This window comes from Mobula hypostoma, chromosome 6 (genome assembly GCF_963921235.1).
Source record: "Mobula hypostoma chromosome 6, sMobHyp1.1, whole genome shotgun sequence".
NCBI classification, from domain to species: Eukaryota; Metazoa; Chordata; class Chondrichthyes; order Myliobatiformes; family Myliobatidae; genus Mobula; species Mobula hypostoma.
The window spans coordinates 10158608-10176456 of record NC_086102.1 but is presented as its reverse complement, the minus strand read 5'-3'; the positions used below and the strand labels follow the sequence as shown (position 1 = coordinate 10176456).

The following is a 17849-nucleotide window of genomic DNA, read 5'->3' as shown; positions in this document are numbered from 1 at the left end:
CGCACAAACCTGAACTGATTCCACAACCCGCAAGGGACTTCTTACAACTCAAGTACTCAGTATTTTTTTTTAATTTGCAGTTTGTCTTCTTTTGCACATTGGTTGTTTGTCAGTTTTTAGTTATGGATAGTATATCATAGATTCTATTGTATTTTATTTTCCAGAAAATGCCTGCAAGGAAATGTATCTCAAGGATAGTATATGGTAACTTATATGTACTTAGATTAAAAAAAATACTTTGAACTATGAAGGGCAACATCACCCAATACATGATACATTTGAAGACAAAAAAGATAAATTTCTTAAAAATATTTTTTATTTAACTGATCTCATTATAAGCAAAGAAAATAAAACTGACCAGTATCAGCACATACATTCATTCCCAGCAGCCTGTTTTATACTGAGAGTAATACACAGAAAATGCTGGAGGAACTCAGCAGGTCGGGCAGCATCCATGGAAAAGGATAAACATTCGATATTCTACGCAGAGACCCTTCATCAGGACTGAAAAGGAAGGGGGAGGAAATCAGAGTAAGAAGGGGGCAAGGGCAGGATTACAAACTGGAAGGTGATAGGTGACAGCAGGGTGAGGGGGAAGATGGGTGGTTAGGGGGTGATCTGAGAATCTGGGAGGTGACAGGTGGAAAAATGTGAAGTATTTAAGAAAGAATCTAATAGGAGATGACAGAGGACCGTGGGAGAAAGGGAAGGAGGATGGTACCAGGAGGAGGTGATGGGTAGGTGAGGAGAAGAGAAGGGGTAAAAAGGGAACCAGATTGGGGAATGGAAAAGGGGAGAGGGAGAAATTATTTGAAGTTGGAGAAATCACTGCTCATTCAGTTGGAGGCTACCCAAACAGAATATGAGGTGTTGCTCCTCCAACCTGAGAGTGGCTCTTCATAGTGAACCAATATACTAAAACTTTGACATTTCAAAGAGCATTAAGACATTATATTGTACAGAAATACTGCCTAATAATAGGGTGCAATTTGTAGCCGGGTTGATGCCAGCTGATTGGTGACACAATGCAAATTTTAAACAACTCTAAACACCTGTAAATCTCTGAAAGTCTAGCTTATTTTTCAAAGGAGCAAGCATAATCTCACAATACTGTCCATGCTGCCCCATTTTTAGTGCACAGCCTGTGGATGAGGAAGGTGGTTCAACTCTCAAATGCAGTTGTAAACCCATCAGCTTTCAAAGAATTAAGCTACTGTTGTGATAGTATCGGTCGACTGAATTGGCAGCAATAATATGGTGTATATTAACGGATAATGAGTCTCATTGGGACAGCTAAGGCTCCCTGATAGTCCAGGAAGTGAAGATTAATTATTGCATCAAGGAACTCAAAGATTCTGAGGCTCTAGAAGGGATTGGTCAGACTGGACCTTCAGTATTGTGAGCAGTTTTGGGCCCCTTATCTAAGAAAGGATGTGATGGCCTTGGTGAGGGACCAGAGGAGGGTCACAGGAATGAAAGAGTTAATGTATGAGGAGTGTTTGTTGGCTCTTGGCCTGTACTTATTGGAGTTTAGAAGACAGAGGGTGGATCTCATTGAAATCTATTGAATATTAAAAGGCCTAGAGTGGACGTTTCCTACAGTGGGAGAGTCTAGAACCAGGGGGCACAGCCTCAGAATAGAAGCATGTCTCTTTAGGATAGAGATGAAGAGATATTTCTTTAGTCAGGTGACCTCTCTGTGGAATACATCACCACAGACATCTGTGGAGGCCAAGTCATCTGCTATATCTAAAGTGGAAGTTGACAGGTTCTTGATTAGTCAGGTCATCAAAAGTTATAGGCAGAATGCAGGATAATGGGGTTTTCAGGGATAATTAATCAGCCATGATGGAATGGCAGAGCAGACTTGATAGGCCAAATAATCTAATTCTGCTCTGATGTCTTATGATTCACAGAAACATACAGCACAATAATGGGCTCTTTCAGTCCATCCTGTCCATGCCAGCCAGTGTTAATCCCATTATTTGCATTAGGCCAAATGGCCTAATTCTGCATCTATGTCTTATGGTCCCTCGGTCCACTGGTTTGGGAAATCAGATTCTTCAGCTGACACACAGCTATTTCTTCTAGGACTAGAGAGCACAGCCCAAGAATTCAAGGGTGTCCCTTCAGAACAGAGATGAGATGGAATTTCTTCATCCAGAGGGTGGTGAATCTGTGGAATTCATTGCCACAGATGGTTGTCGTGGACAAATCATTGAGTATATTCTTATTGTCTTATAATTGCCTCCTCAGTTTAAGGGTATTTAGGGAAAGAGAGAAGAACATTGAATATTAAGAGGAGATTTAATAGAGCTATGCAAAATTATGAGGGGTATAGACAGGGTAAATGAAAGCAGGCTTTTTCCACTGAGGACGGATGTGACCACAACTGGAGGTCATGGGTTAAAGGGAACATGAGGGTAAGCTTCCTCACTCAAAGGGTTGTGAGAGTGTGGAATGAGCTACCTGCACAAGCAGTGCAGGTGAACTCCATTTCAGCATTTATGAGAAGGTTGGATACAGACATGATTTGGTAGGGGAATGGAGGCCCGTGTTTCCAATGCGTTGATGGGAGTAGGCTGTTTAAATGTTTTGACATGGACTAGATGGGCCTAAGAACCTGTTTCTGTGTTGTATGTTTCTATGACTCTACGACAACAAATGCTGGTTATATCACTGATGCCCAGATCCTATAAACATTAGTTATTAAACAAACAATAGAAGCTGAAGACTGGTGACAAGGATAAGATTATTAAATACCTGACATTGCAGCATCTTTATTTAGTGTCTAAGCCTTATTGCTTCTAAATTGAGGAAGTTAAGATGTCAACCACACACTGTTGATTCTGGAGTCACATTTTCACCAGAAGAAGAAAGGTGGTCGATTCCCCCCTCCACATCCCCCGCCCCCCCCAAGGATAAGTAACCAACTTCTTGAAAGAGAATGCTACGTCTACATTTCACAACTGCATTGGAGCGTGCAACAGATTCAAGTACATTGAATTGTACTATTTAAACTATTTACAAAAACTTAAAAATGTTTCCCCTCACTCTTCAGAGGAGACATGGCAAAGAATATTTCCGTAGCATAGTTGTTTAACAGAAAGTAGGTTTCAAATTTAATGTTTAGTTTGCATTGATCGTTGCTTCTATCTTACCAACTGGTAAACATTCTCGGAGAAGATTCCATGTGAGGAGACATGGCAGCTGAGAGAAAATTATGGCGGTACACCCTGGCTATGGATTTTGACTGCATGACTCCACTCCATCCAATTATTTGGTCCCACAACCATGAAGGATACGGCTGAGATCGGAGAGAAATCTGGGAACTGTCTGAATTCACAACAACGTTCTTCTGACTGAAGAGCTCCTCTGTCCCATATGGCCATGGTTAATCACTTTCTGGAGAGGGCACCTTAAATCCAGACAGGGCAGTCAGTCAGAATGGCCAGAGTCCTGTGCAAGTGTTTGGCAAGGTTGGAACAAACCTAATGAGGGAAATACAGTGGGTGGAAGAGTGGACCAGGGGAGTTGTGGGTGTGAGGGGTTCTTGATGGCAACCAATCAAATATTGTTGCCCTAATTCTGTTACTTTGTCTGTAGCCCCACTCCCACCAGCCTAATCTGTAGCCTACTCTGCTCAAAAGCCTTGCAGCCCAAGACTGTCTGGAACCTGTCCAATCCCAAACCCTGAGCCTGAGGTAGGAGGCAGGACAGAAAACACCAGAGGCCCAGCTTGGACCCTTTTGTACAGTGAGCATGTGAGATGGTGACTGAGGAGGGTGGGAAATAGTTTGACCTAACTGGCTCTGGCATACAGCCTCGATACACCCAGATTGTCCAAGTGGAAAACAAGAAGCCTATTCAACCCATTTCTCTCTCACACACACACAGAATATCTAGCATTGCCCAATGTTTCATCTGATGCAACCCTCTCGAATACAGAAGGTACTAAGGAAATGATTACATAAATATCAAAGCCCATCATACCACTTTGCTAGAAGTCCTTAAAGTTGGAGGCAATAAATGAGATCAGTGGATTTGGAAGGAAGTAATTTTAACCCAATTTGGAAGAACTTTTAACAAATTGGCAAGATAATGAACTCAAGTTTGTGGGGCTGCTTTTTCATAAAATTTTTGTGGCTAGAAAGGACTATTCTCCCACTTTTTTCTGCTGTCTCTCACACGTCCATTAACTCCTCAGCCCACCACCCTAGTTTCCTGGCTACTTCACTAACAACAGGGACAACTCCCAGTGGCAAGTTAACCTACCCGCAGCACCTTTCATATGTGGGAGGAAACAGTGAACTGAAGGGTTTTTGAGGATAGGTTGAATGAGATAGGACTTTTCTCTTTGGAGCACAAGGAGGATGAGAAGTGACTTGATTGAGGTGTACAGGATGATAAGAGGCATAGATTGAATGGATAGCCAGAAACTTGTCCCAGGAAATGGCTAATACCAGAGGACATAATTTTAAGGTGATTGGAGGAAAGTATGAGGGGAAATGTCAGAGGTAGGTTTTTTTTTAACACAGAGTGGTGGGTGTGTGAAATCCCCCCATCAGGAGTGATGGTAGAGGCAGATATATTAAGAACAGTTAAGAAACTCTTAGATAGGCACATAGATGATAGTAAAATTGAGAATTATGTAGGAGGGAAGGGTTAGATTACCTTAGTGGAAGTTGTAAATTTGGCACAACATCATGGGACAAAGAACCTGTAGTGCTCTATATTCTCTGAAGGGCAAACCCAGGTGATCACAGGGAGGATGAGCAAACTCCATGTCGATTATCACAATTGAACCTAGGTCACTGGAGCTGTAAGGCAGCAGCACTAACTGCCACACCATTCTGTCACCAGCATCTCCCCATCTCCCAGGTTGGCAAGGTCAAGTGGGATATTTCAACTCAATCCAACAGGATTAGGCCATCTATTGGATTTATTCTCAAACTCCAAGCCTTCAATCTGACATGGGAACTGAGGAGCAAGAGTTCCCCACTTGGTACCAAGTCAGCCTTCCCGAGGGCTGGAGCTAACCTTGGAGACAACTCAGTACAAATTCTAGACATGGATGCACAAGACACTGCAGACACTGGAATCTGAACAACAAACAATCTGCTGAAGGAACTCAATGGGTAGAGCAGCATCTGTTGGAGGGGAAATGGATTTGTCAATGGTTCGCATAGAAATCCTTCATCAGGAGAGGGAATGGAGCCAGTACAAGGAGGAGAGGGGGGCCAGGAGGTGATAGGTGGACTGAGGAAGGGTGAAGGATGATGGGTAAATGAGCCAATATAGTGGAGGGGAAGGGGTGGAGTTTCAGGGCAGAGGCACATAGGTGATAGGTGGAGGAAAACAAATGGAAAAACAAAGGCAAATGGAGACAGGAACAGGAAGATAAGGGTGAAGGTGGAGAGAGCTGATAACTATTCTAAATGAGGTTCACTCCTGAGTCTGTAAATAACAGACACAATCTTCAAGTCTCCAAGTGCCTTCGGAGAGAGCCAACACCCTCTGTTGGAGCACCAAATAATCTACTGGAGGGGCTCAGTAGGCCATCTGTTGGGGGGGGGGGAAGAAATATTGTTAACATTTTGGGCCCCAACCTTGCATAAGGGCTTTTTGAATTCACTGCCAGAGAGGGCAGTGGAAGCCGAATCACTGGGTGCTTTTAGGGTGGAGAATGATAGGCTCTTGATTGCTCAGGGGGTTAAGAGGTACTGAGAGGAGGCAAAAAATGGGGTTGAAATAAAATTAGCTACGTGGCACCATGGTAGCATAGTGGTTAGCACAACATGACTACCATTCGGGGATCAAAGTTTGGATTTCAATCCCAGCATCCCCCGTAAAGAGTTTGTAATGCAGTGTGTGGGTTTTTTCCAATTTCCTCCCACAGTTGAAAAATGTCCAAAAAAGGTTAATTGGTCATTTTAATTTCTCCCATGATTAGGCAAGGCCTAAATCGGGGCCTGCTGGGTGGTCTGGCTCAATGGGCTGGAAGGGCCCATTCACTGCTGTATCTCAATAAATAAATGAATGATTGAATAGTAGCACTGACTCACTGGGCTGAATAGCCTAATTCTGCTCCTATATTCTATAGTTGACAATTCCTTCCCTCCCACAGATGGTGCCTGATCTGCTGAGTTCCTCCAGCTACTAGTTTGTTGCTCTAGTTTCCAGTGTCAGCTGTCTCCTTTGTTAAAACACATTCAAAATGGAACTGTAACTTGCTGCTGTTACAGTGAGGCAGAAATTCTGGAATGAAATGTGACTCCAATATCCTCTCTTTCCCATCACCTGTCCATCCAACCCAATCTCAAAGCTGCCAGCAGCCTTCCTCCTGAATACCCCCATCCTTCCTCTGAATACACAGTAACAGTGGTAAGTTTGCTCTGTCTATCTACTGACACTGTGAGACACGTCTGTGTGGCATGGTTGTCCCATTCAGAGGGGAAAACTGACTTGTGATGAAGACATCAAAACATTTGGACGGGGAAGCTTTGCCAGCCAGGTGAATTTTTTTGACCAAGTTGCCAGATCCCACACTCGGAGCTCAGCACCAGAGATTTTACCTTTTTACTCCCATGGCAAAGCGTGCCTGAGATCCAATGTCACGGCAGTGAGACGGACAGAACTGCCTACCATTGCTGACCAACTGTGTGGCCAGGCTTTATCTCTCAGCCCGGATCTTATACCGTAACACAAAGTAGGCAATGAGGCGGAGGGAGACAAAGAAGATTCCCAGGACGATAAAATCAAGGTAGAGCTTGGCGTTTTCCACGTCGAGCTCTTTCAAGATGGCCTCTGACTTCTGGAAGTGGCAGGTCTCATCCTTCTCGCAGTGAAGGTCCTCACGATCTAGACCATAGATGGATAGGATGACACCCTCAAAGCCGTATCTGTGGAGAGGCAATGAGTTTCTGTCAGTGCCCAAGTCAAAAGTCAAACTAGTACAGGCCACTCAGCCTTCAACAACAGTGCTGGGTATCAACCACCCAACTACACTGGTCCTTTCTTTCTTTTCTTTTTAAATCTTTTTATTGAGTAAGTATACAAAAAAGGTAAGCCATATAAACATTAATACAATGTTAAAGTATAATAAAATTCCAAAAGATAACAATACCAAAAAGAAAATACTACAAACAATGTAATTTAAGCATAAGAAACCAAGATAACATAATAGTATACTAAATTTTATATATATCAATGGAAAAAAAGAAAAAAAAACCCCCAAAAAAAACCCCACCGTGCAGCTAACTAAAAGCAAGGCAAAGCAATGGGCTAACTTGAAACCAAACAGAGTTAAACTTAAAACCACGTCCTCAATCCCGACCTCCATTAAAACAGTGAAAAAAAAACAAGAAGGGTAAATATTACATTAAATGAAAATATCGAATAAAAGGTCCCCAAATCTGTTCAAATTTAAATGAAGAATCATAAAGGTTACTTCTAATTTTCTCCAAATTCAAACATAAAATCGTCTGAGAAAACCAAAAAAAGGTAGTTGGAGCATTAAGCTCTTTCCAATGTTGTAAAATACATCTTTTCGCCATTAAAGTAAGAAATGCAATCATTCTACGGGCTGAAGGGGAAAGATTACTAGAAATTTTAGGTAGTCCAAAGATAGCAGTAATAGGGTGAGGAGAGATATCTATATTTAATACCTTAGAAATAATATTGAAAATATCTCTCCAAAAAGTTTCCAAAGTAGGGCAAGACCAAAACATATGAGTTAAAGAGGCTATCTGCCCCGAACATCTATCACAGAAAGGATTAATATGCGAGTAAAAACGCGCTAACTTACCTTTGGACATATGTGCTCTATGAACCACTTTAAATTGAATTAGGGAATGTTTAGCACAAATAGAGGAAGTATTAACTAATTGTAAAATCTGCCCCCAATCATCCACAGAAATGGTAAGCCCCAATTCCTGTTCCCAATCTACCCTAATCTTATCAAATGGAGCTTTCCTAAGTTTCATAATAATATTATAAATCATAGCCGATGCACCTTTCTGACATGGATTAAGGTTAATTATCGAATCTAAAATATATATAGGAGGAAGCATTGGAAAGGAAGAAAGTATAGTACTTAGGAAATTTCTAACTTGTAAATATCTAAAAAAATGTATTCTTGATAAGTTATATTTATTAGATAATTGTTCAAAAGACATAAGGGAACCATCTAAAAATAAATCCAAAAACCGTAAAATACCCTTAGTCTTCCAAGTTTGAAAAGCGCGATCCGTAAAAGAGGGAGGAAAAAATGTTACCTAAAATAGGAATCGCTAACCCGAATTGATTAAGATCAAAAAATTTTCTGAATTGAAACCAAATACGCAAAGCATATTTAACTATCGGGTTAGAGACCTGCTTAAGGCGTTTCGAATCAAAAGGAAGAGAGGAACCTAAAATAGAACCAAGTGTATAACCCTGAACAGATTGTAATTCCAATGCTACCCATTTAGGGATAGATAGTATGTCCCGGTCAAGTAACCAAAATTTCATATGTCGAATATTAATAGCCCAATAATAAAATCTAAAGTTAGGTAATGCTAAACCTCCATCTCTCTTAGCTTTCTGTAAATGTATTTTACCCAGTCTCGGATTCTTATTCTGCCAAATAAATGAAGAAATTTTAGAGTCAACTTTATCAAAAAAAGATTTAGGAATGAAAATTGGTAATGCCTGAAACACATATAAAAATTTTGGCAAAAAAAACATCTTAACTGCATTAATACGACCAATCAAAGTTAAATATAAGGGAAACCATTTAGATGAAAGTTGAGTAATATGGTCTATTAATGGTAAAAAGTTAGTCTTAAATACACTGGTCCTACACTAGTCTCCATTTTATTTTCCCCAAATGCCCATCAATTCCCTCCCCCCATACTCTATCACTCACCTACACAATACAGAAGTTAACCATAAACACAAGAGATTCTGTAGACGGAAATCCAGGGCAACACATAAAAACTGCTGGAGGAACTCAGTAGATCAGGCAGTATCAAGGACAGGAATAAACAGTTGACTTTTTGTGTTGCGATGTCAACCTTTTTAATCCTATCCATAGGTGCTAAGATGTTTACTGTTCATTTAGCTCCACAAATGACGTCCTGATGAATGGACTCAGCCGGAAGGTCAACTGTTTATTCCTCTCTGTAGATCAGGGATTACCAACATGGCATCCACGGACCCCTCAGTTAATGGCAGGGGTCCATAGTGTAAACAAGCTTGGGAACCCTTGATGTAAATGCTGACTGACTTTCTGAGTTCCTCCAGAATTGTGTGTGTGTTGGACAGAAATTAACCAAAAGGCCTAATATACACTGACCCAAGACAGAGGAGTTATAAAACCAGAGTGCAATATTGAGCTACTATGTCATACATTTGGTGCCTGTCACGGAAGAACCCTAGCCCTAACCCATCAACATTTCACCACCATGTCCCAAAAGTAGACTATAAGTCTTCTTCTTGGAGCACCTGCCCAAAAGGATACAACCATAACATACTGGAGCACAATTAGGCCATTTGACCAATTGAACCTGTTCCGCCATTTCATCATGGCTGATCTAAATTTCCTCTCTGTAGCCTGACTTCTCCCTGTAGCCCTTCATGCCCTAAGGAACATGGTCAGCATCAGGCTTAGTCTTCATTCATATTGTCAAAGGGGGTGGTCCTTTGACACAGAAAACCCCTTTACGTACGGATGCATTGAGGTACCTGACGTAAGATATGTATGACATCCACTGGAGGTATTTGGGGATGGTGTCAAAGCTGACAAAGAATCCAGAGAACAGCAGTACTGGGATGGCAGTAACTGGACCCACAAACGTGGCCACCTGAGGTTAGAAAGAAAAGGGTTAATTTACATCAGCGATCAAAACAGACTATGTATCTAAAAAAGAGAGAAAGAAGCGAGAGAGAGGAGAGAAGAGAGAAGAAAGACAGAGAGAAAACAGAAGGAAGAGAGAGAAAGGAATAGAGAAGAAAGAGAGTGGAAGAGAGAAAAAAGAGTGAGTAAAAAGAAAGAGGAAGAGAGAGAGATATGACAAAGAGAGCAACAGGCAAAGAACGAGATGGACAGAGAGATAGAGAGTGAGAGAGAGGAAGAGGGAAGAGTGAGAGAAAATGAGAAAAAAGTGAGGAAGAATCGAGAGAGAGAGGAAAAGAAAAAAAAAGTTGGAGAGATAAAATAAAAAATAAAGAGAGCTGGCAGGCAATGGTGAGAGAGGAAGTGATTGAAGAGGCCTAACAATTTGACCTCTAACCTGAAGGGATGTGGATGCTGCTCCGATCAGGAGGCCCAGGGATTGGGCCACCAGTGACGTCATCGTCCCCAGAGCAGCGAAGAGAATAAAGCGGAGAGCGTCGCAGGGCTGAGAGGTCATCCAGTACACGATACTGCAGTAGGCCACGGGGAACATCACCTACACACAGAACAAGCAAAACCTGATTAATCCCTGTGCTGTTCCATCAGGTCAGGCTCCTGCACTATCTAAAATCACCATCTACCTGCCTGCCCTGGTCCAGAACATTAGACACAGTGAGACTCCTGGTGTTGCCTCCACAGGGAGTCCAGACCCATAGATGAGTCTCAGTGCAGGAGTCTGATGCACTCACACAACGGTTCTGACAGGCTGTGAAGTCCTGCCCCTCCATCCTCCTTCAACCACTGCTAAAGTTGCTGGTGAAAGCAAGTTTTTCATTGTAACAGTACTGTGCCACACTTGTGCAACAAACTCGGCTTGAGTTGCTCCACCAATTCAGGGTACTGTTATGTTCCAATTGTGAGCAGTTTTGGGCCCCATATCTTAAAAAGGATATGCTGGCATTGGAGAGGCTCCAGAGGAGGTTCATGAGAATGATTCCGAGATTTAAACGGTTAAAGTATGAGGAGCGTTTGATGGCTCTGGGCCTATACTCACTGGAGTTTAGATGAATGAGTGGGGATCTCATTAAAACCTACCAAATATTGAAAGGCCTATGCAGAGTGGACATGGAGAGGATGGTTCTAGCAGTGGAAGACTCTAGGACGAGAGGGGGAAAAAACTCAAAACAGGAGGAGGTCTCTTTAAAACAGAGGTGAAAAAAAATCTCATAATGTAGAAGATGGTGAATTTTTTGAATTCATTGCCACAGACAGCTGTGGAGACCAAGTCATCAGGTATATTTAAAGTGGAGGTTGCTAGGCTTTTGATGAGTAAGGGTGTCAAAGGTTACAGGGAGAAGGCATGAGGATTGGATTGAGAGGGATAATAAACCAGCCATGTTGGAATGGTGGAACAGACTTGATGAGCAGAATTGCCTAATTCTGATCCTATGTCCCATGAACTTACAATACCTGGAAAGGAACATCGGCCATTGTCTTTGCCATATAGTAGGCCTTTAGGCTGTACCAGTAGTTCAGATGCTCCCGGAGAAACACTCCCATCTCCAGAGGAACTGCAAGGAAGAAAGAAGCAACAAGGCTCAGAAGAGGAGTTGAGATGACCCTGGTATCACTCACAGGCGCGAGCTCTACAGTACGTGGCTAATCTGCCACAATATAATATCCATCTGACAGTTGTTAGCCACTGGACTCTGGATCATAAAGCCGGTGAAAAGGCCTGTTGGGCAGTCACCCAGTGGTGTGAGAGGGCAAATCTACACTCAGTGGGTACTTCATTGGGCACCTCCTGTACCCAGTAATGTGGCCACTGAATGTACGTTCATGGTCTTCTGCTGCTGTAAACCTACCATGTCAAGGTTCAATGTGGTGTGTATTCAGAGATGTATTTCTGCACACCACTGTTGTAATGCACAGTCACCTTCCTGAAGAAGTCTGGCTATTCTCCTCTGACCTCTCTCATTAACACAGCATTTTGTCCACAGAAATGCAGCTCACTGGATGTTATTTTTGTTTGTCGCACCATTCTCTATAAACTCCTAGAGACTGTTGTGCTTGAAAATCACAGGAGATCAACAACTTCTGAGATACTCAAAACACCCCATCTGGCATGAAAGTCACCTGGATCACATTACTTCCCCATTCTGATGCTTGGTCTGAACAACAACTGAACCGCTTGACCATGTCTGCATGCTTTTACACATTGAGTTGCTGCCACATGATTGGCTGATTAGCTATTTGCATAAATGAACAGGTGTACAGGTGTGCCTAATAAAGTGAGTGTACATCTGGGGTAATGATTTTGTCACCTGTCACTAGCTGCAGATGAGGAAGTTATTCAGCAATAAATTGCCAAATAGCTTTCGATTCGGGTACGTATGAGATGATGCATTTTCAGAAGTCACACCAGGACTGGCTTGAAAAATCTAGGTTCCTGGGCATTGTCATTTTCCTGGATCTCATGCAGGAGAACCACATCTCTTTCACTAATAAAAAAGTCTCAGCAGATGATGTATTTCTGGCAGTAGATAGGAAAGCTCCACCTTCCCCAGAATATGCTGGTGTAATTCTTCACTGCATTATAGAGAGCATCCTCACACCAACCATAACTGTGCAATTTGGTGTAGCGTACTGTCACAAAATATGAAAACTGTATCAAACCCTCAGGTCAGCAGAAAAAGTCATAGGCTGCAGTCTGCCATTACTGTAGGACTTGTCCAGTAATGATGCAGGCAGGAAAAATCATTGTGGACACTACCCACCCAGAAAACTGCCTTTTCCAAGAGCTCTCTTCTGGAAACCACTATAGGGCTATTAAAAAAACCAAAAAATTACCATGTCATCTGAAATTTTCATCACCTAGTCAGTTAATCTATCATTTGAGTGATCAACTATTATAGTTAGCCATCCCCACCCCTCTCTATCTATTAACTCAACCACTGCGTGCATTGTAAATACTTTAAAACACTAATGCTGCTTGCATTGTAAATAACTTCGCTATGGATGGTCCCAAGCCCGGTTAAGAAAGGGGAGGGTTGGGCATGGGGCTACCAATCCCATCCCGTAAAAAGCTAATGCTACAGTAGCAACACAGAAGCTCCAAAGACCTCATTCCTCAGAGAGGAAGGCTCTTCGAAGATGGATTACACCTGGCGACAATTTGAAAGACTGAAACAGGATAGAGAACTCTGGTGAGCTGCTGTTGATGGCCTATGCCCCAGCAGGGGTTATGGGCTTAAGGAAGTAAATACATTATATTGTAAATACACATTAATATTTATGTATTTATGCACAAGTTATTCTATGCTTGTAACTTAACGTCCAAGTTTAATTTTTAAATAATACTTTATTTTTATAATTGTTGAATATTGTTATGTGTTGTTGCGTGTCGTGCCCTGATGAAAACACTACAGCAAATTCCCTATATATATATCCTGCAGACAACTGACAAAACTACAAGATACTCTTTTTCTTTTAAATATACTTTGAATGGGGCACGACTGCGCAAGCACGTGGAGGTCGGCCAGTGAGAACAGCGGGAAGAGATTAAGAGTGAGCAGAGTTGAAAAGGTGACGGTTATTTCTTCAGCGGTTTGAACGGGGCACGACCGCGCAAGTGCGGGGAGGTTGGCCAGTGAGACCAGCGGGAAGAGTTTAAAAGAAAGACAGATTTACAGAGTGGGCGAAAGAGTAATGGGAGACCAAGTAGGAAGGCTTTGGCTCAATGGGGCTTCGGTGATAAAGTGTCGAGGCCAGGTAGGTTATCTGTTTAAAATAAAGGCAGAGAGTATGTGTGTGAGGCCAATTTTCTGTGCTCGGTATCAGTTGTGGGAGGTCCTGGAGCCTCCCAGCCTCCTGGACGACTACATCTGCACCAGGTGCATTGAGCTGCAGCTCCTAAGGGGCTGTGTTAGGGAACTGCTTGATGACCATCTTGTCAGGGAGAGTGAGGAGGTGATAGAGAGGAGCTATAGGCAGGTAGAAATCCCGGTACCACAGGAGACAGAGAAGTGGGTAACAGTCAGGAGAGGGAAGGGCAAGAAGCAGGTACTGGGGGGGGGGGGGAAGCCCAGAGGATGGGCAAGGGGTATAGTGAGAGGGACAGAGGGAGCTCTCTCTCCTTTTTCTCCCTCTGTCCCTCTCACTATACCCCTTGCCCATCCTCTGGGTTTCCCCCCTTCCCCCTTTTCTTTCTCCCTCGGCCTCCTGCCCCAAGATCCTCTCATATCCTTTTTGCCAATCAACTGTCCAGCTCTTGGCTCCATCCCTCCCCCCTTATCTTCTCCTATCATTTCGGATCTCCCCCGCCCCCTCCCACTTTCAAGTCTCTTACTAGTTCTTCTTTCAGTTAGTCCTGATGAAGGGTCTTGGCCCGAAACGTCGACTGTACCTCTTCCTGGAGATGCTGCCTGGCCTGCTGCGTTCACCAGCAACTTTGATGTGTGTTGCTTGAAATTCCAGCATCTGCAGATTTCCTCGTGTTTGTGTACTTTGAAACTAAATGGTGAATAAAGTTAATCATTGAAAAGTCAAACCAGGGTAGAAGTAAATGGTCAGGCCCTGAGGAGAGTTGTGGAGCAGAGACCCTTGGAGTATAAATGCATAGTTCCCTTGTGGGCACAAGTAGATAGGATGGTGAAGAAGGGATCTGGCACACTGGCTTTTAATAAAGACACTAAATATAGAAGTTGGGATACAGCTATACAAGATATTGATGAGAATATTGAATAGTCTCTAAGAACAATAAGGTGGGCTCGTTATCTCATAATCTACCTCGTTATGCATTGCACCATACTGGCTGCCTGCACTGCATTTCCCAATGCCTCAATCACACTCAATGTCCAATTTACACCAACTCAACCACTCGTGTGGCAGCAACTCAGTGGATACAAGCATGCAGACACGGTCAAGAGGTTCAGAACAAACACCAGAATGGGGAGGCAATGTGATCTAAGTGACTTTGAACATGGATTTAAGTGGCTTTGGTGCCAGGTGGGGTAGCTTGCATATCTCAGAAATTGCTGATCCCCTGGGATTTTCATGCACAACCGTCTCTAGAGTTTACAGAAAAACAACAAAAAACATCTAGTTAAGTGGTAGTTCCATGGACAAAAGAACCTTATTAATGAGAGAGGTCAGAGGAGAATGGCCAGACTGGTTCAAGTCAACAGTAACACAAATAACTATGCATTACAACAGTGGTGTGAAGAAGAGTTTCTCAGATCACAAATGTTAGGTCCTGAAGTAGATAGGTCATAGCAGCAGGAAACCTCAAATGTGCACAGTGGCCACTTCATTAGATACAGGAGTTACTTCATAAAGTGGCCACTGAGTGTTTCGCACATTATTCTGCTTTCTGTTATTGATTTTACCTTTTACTACCTCAGTGAATGGTTGTAATGAAATGATCTGTACGAATATCATGGAAAGCAAAGTTTCTCACTGTACCTAGGTACACGGGACAATAACAAGCCAATTACTGATCACCCCAGTCAGAGCACGGTGTAAAGTTTTGTTTCAATTCCCGCCACTTTCTGTAAGAAGTCTGTATGTCCTCTCTGTGATCACTTATATTCCTTCTACATTCCAAAGGCCTATGGGTTTGAGTTAGTAAGTTCTGGGCATGCTATTTTGGCGCTGGAAGCATGCTGACACTTGTGGGCTGCCCCCAGCACGTCCTCAGACTGAATTGGTCATAGGCACAAATGACACATTTCACTGTGTGTTTTGTTGTTTCAAATAAAACATCTTTAAAATATTTTCCTTCTGAAGGTCAGCATGGGGGAGTTGTGGCAAAGGGCTTGTTTCCAGGCTATTTTAGCTCTATGACTTTAATAGTCAGAGGTGTAGAGTTCAACAAATTCCCTGCAGACAAGGTCCAAGGGACGAACGAACATAGTGGGTACAAACATTGTCCCCTTGCAATGTGAGATAATTCGGCTCTCATCCCATGCAGAAAGGACACAGTATATTGTGAAGATGTAACAGTGTGCCACGTGGTTGTGTGGACCAGACGGAATGTTCGTGGGGAGGGTGGGGGTGAGGGGTGGCCCACCCAGAGCCATGCAGAAGCACTCACAGGTGAGAACCGTCGGCATCAGCGCTGCGAACATCAGGAAGAGCATGGAGAAGAAGAGGAAGCCGGAATTGCTCAGCACTTTCTTGGCCTCGTTGCCGATGCCCAGGTAGAGCAAACCAATCAGCAGGCCGATCCCAATGTGTGAGGTGATGCGCAGGTGAGTCAGGACCTGGCAAGATAAAAAGGCATTCTGAAGATCTATTTAAAAACCATAAGGTCATAAAACATAGGAGCAGAATCAGGCCATTCTGCCCATCAGATCTGCTCTGCTCTTCGATCAAGGCTGATCTATTATCCTCCTCAACTCAGTTCTCCTGCTTTCTCCCTGTAACCTTTGACGCTCTTTCTGATAAATAATCTATCAACCTTGGCTTTAAATATACCCAGTGATTTGGCCTCCACAGCCGTCTGTGGCAATGAATTCCACAGTTTCACTACCTTCTGGCAAAAGAAATTCCTCCTCATCTGCTTTAACAGGATATCCTTTCATTCTGAGGTTGTGCCCTCTGGTCCTTGACTCCACAACTATTGGAAACATCCTCTCCACGTGCACTCAGTGTAGGCTTTTCAAGTATTTGAAACATGTCTGGTGTATCGATGGTTCAATTCCACCGCTGCCTGTAAGGAGTTTGTACGCTTTCCTTGTGCATGTGTGAGTTTCCCCCGGGTGCTCCAGTTTCAAAGATGTACGGGTTAGGGTTAGTAAGTTGTGCGCATGCTATGTTGGTGCTGTAAACACAGTGACTCACTCCCACTGTATGTTTCAGTACTTAGACGTATGTGTGACAAATAAAGCTAATCCTCACCACCCAGAATACATCCTCTTCCTGTTACTATTATTTAAATACAGGTGCCTGAAGATGAACACTCAATATTTCAGCAAAATCTTCTTCTCATCAGATGGCACGGCGTAGATTATGGGGAACCATGATGGAGAAACAATCTCTTTTTGAATGAACTCAAAGACCAAGTCTCTATAGTTTTCTGGATGGAGAATTGCAAAGGTTTATCTTCACAATAGGATGGCAGGGTGGAGATACGTCTTTACCAAAGGTGGTGTAAAACGCTCCTTCCCTTCACTAGCTTGTAGGTCACCCTAAGCCCACCCCCCCCGACCCTGATCAAGAATGTGAACATGGAGTTGTGGGAGCAGGGGCTGGATGGTCATATGAGCAACTGGTGCTGGTTATGCGACCACTGACACCAGGCAGACAATCATTGAAGAGTATTGACAATGGCTGGGGTTTACCTGGCTTGTAAAGACACTGCCCAGAAGAAGGCAATGGCAAACCTCCTCTGTAGAAAAATTTGCCAGGAACAATCATGATCATGGGACCACGATCGCCCACGTTACACGACACGTCACATAATGATGATGATGACGATTTTCTCTAAGTGAAGTAATTTCTCCTCGTTTCAGCCCTAGTGGCCTGAACCCTGACTCGTGACTGTAACCCTTGGTTCTAGACTCCCCGGCCAGGGAAATATTAGAATTATAGAGTCATTAAAAAGTACAGCACAGAAACAGGACCTTTGGCCCATCCAATCTATACCAAACTACTTAAACTGCCAAGTCCCATCGACCTGCACCAAGACCATAACCCTTAAAAACCACTATTACCCATACGCCTATCCAAACTTCTCTTAAATGTTGAACTCGAGCTTGCATGCACCACTTGCGCTAGTTGATTGTTCCACACTCTCGTGACCCTCTAAGTGAAGAAGTTTATCATGTTCCCTTAAACATTCACCTTTCACCCTTACCCCATGACCTCTGGTTCCAGTTCCATCCAATCTCAGTGCAAAAAGCCTGCTTGCATTTGCCCTATCTGTACTCCTCATCATTTTGTATGCCTCTATCAAATCTTCTCTCAACCT

The 17849-nt window shown here is 43.1% G+C and overlaps 1 protein-coding gene across 3 annotated transcripts in view; it reads right to left on the bottom strand.

Annotated features, from left to right (window-relative positions):
- Window positions 1-330: 330 nt before the first annotated feature.
- Window positions 331-17849, bottom strand: part of abcg1 (ATP-binding cassette, sub-family G (WHITE), member 1) — a 76990-nt gene continuing 59471 nt past the window's right edge. For all 3 annotated transcript variants that reach the window (XM_063050275.1, XM_063050276.1, XM_063050277.1), the window contains 5 exons: window positions 15972-16140; window positions 11348-11448; window positions 10275-10433; window positions 9727-9845; window positions 331-6902 (listed from right to left, as the gene is read on the bottom strand). In XM_063050275.1, the coding sequence (XP_062906345.1) occupies window positions 6674-6902; window positions 9727-9845; window positions 10275-10433; window positions 11348-11448; window positions 15972-16140 (777 nt within the window). In that variant the 3' untranslated portion in view covers window positions 331-6673. The remainder of the gene's footprint in view (window positions 6903-9726; window positions 9846-10274; window positions 10434-11347; window positions 11449-15971; window positions 16141-17849) is intronic.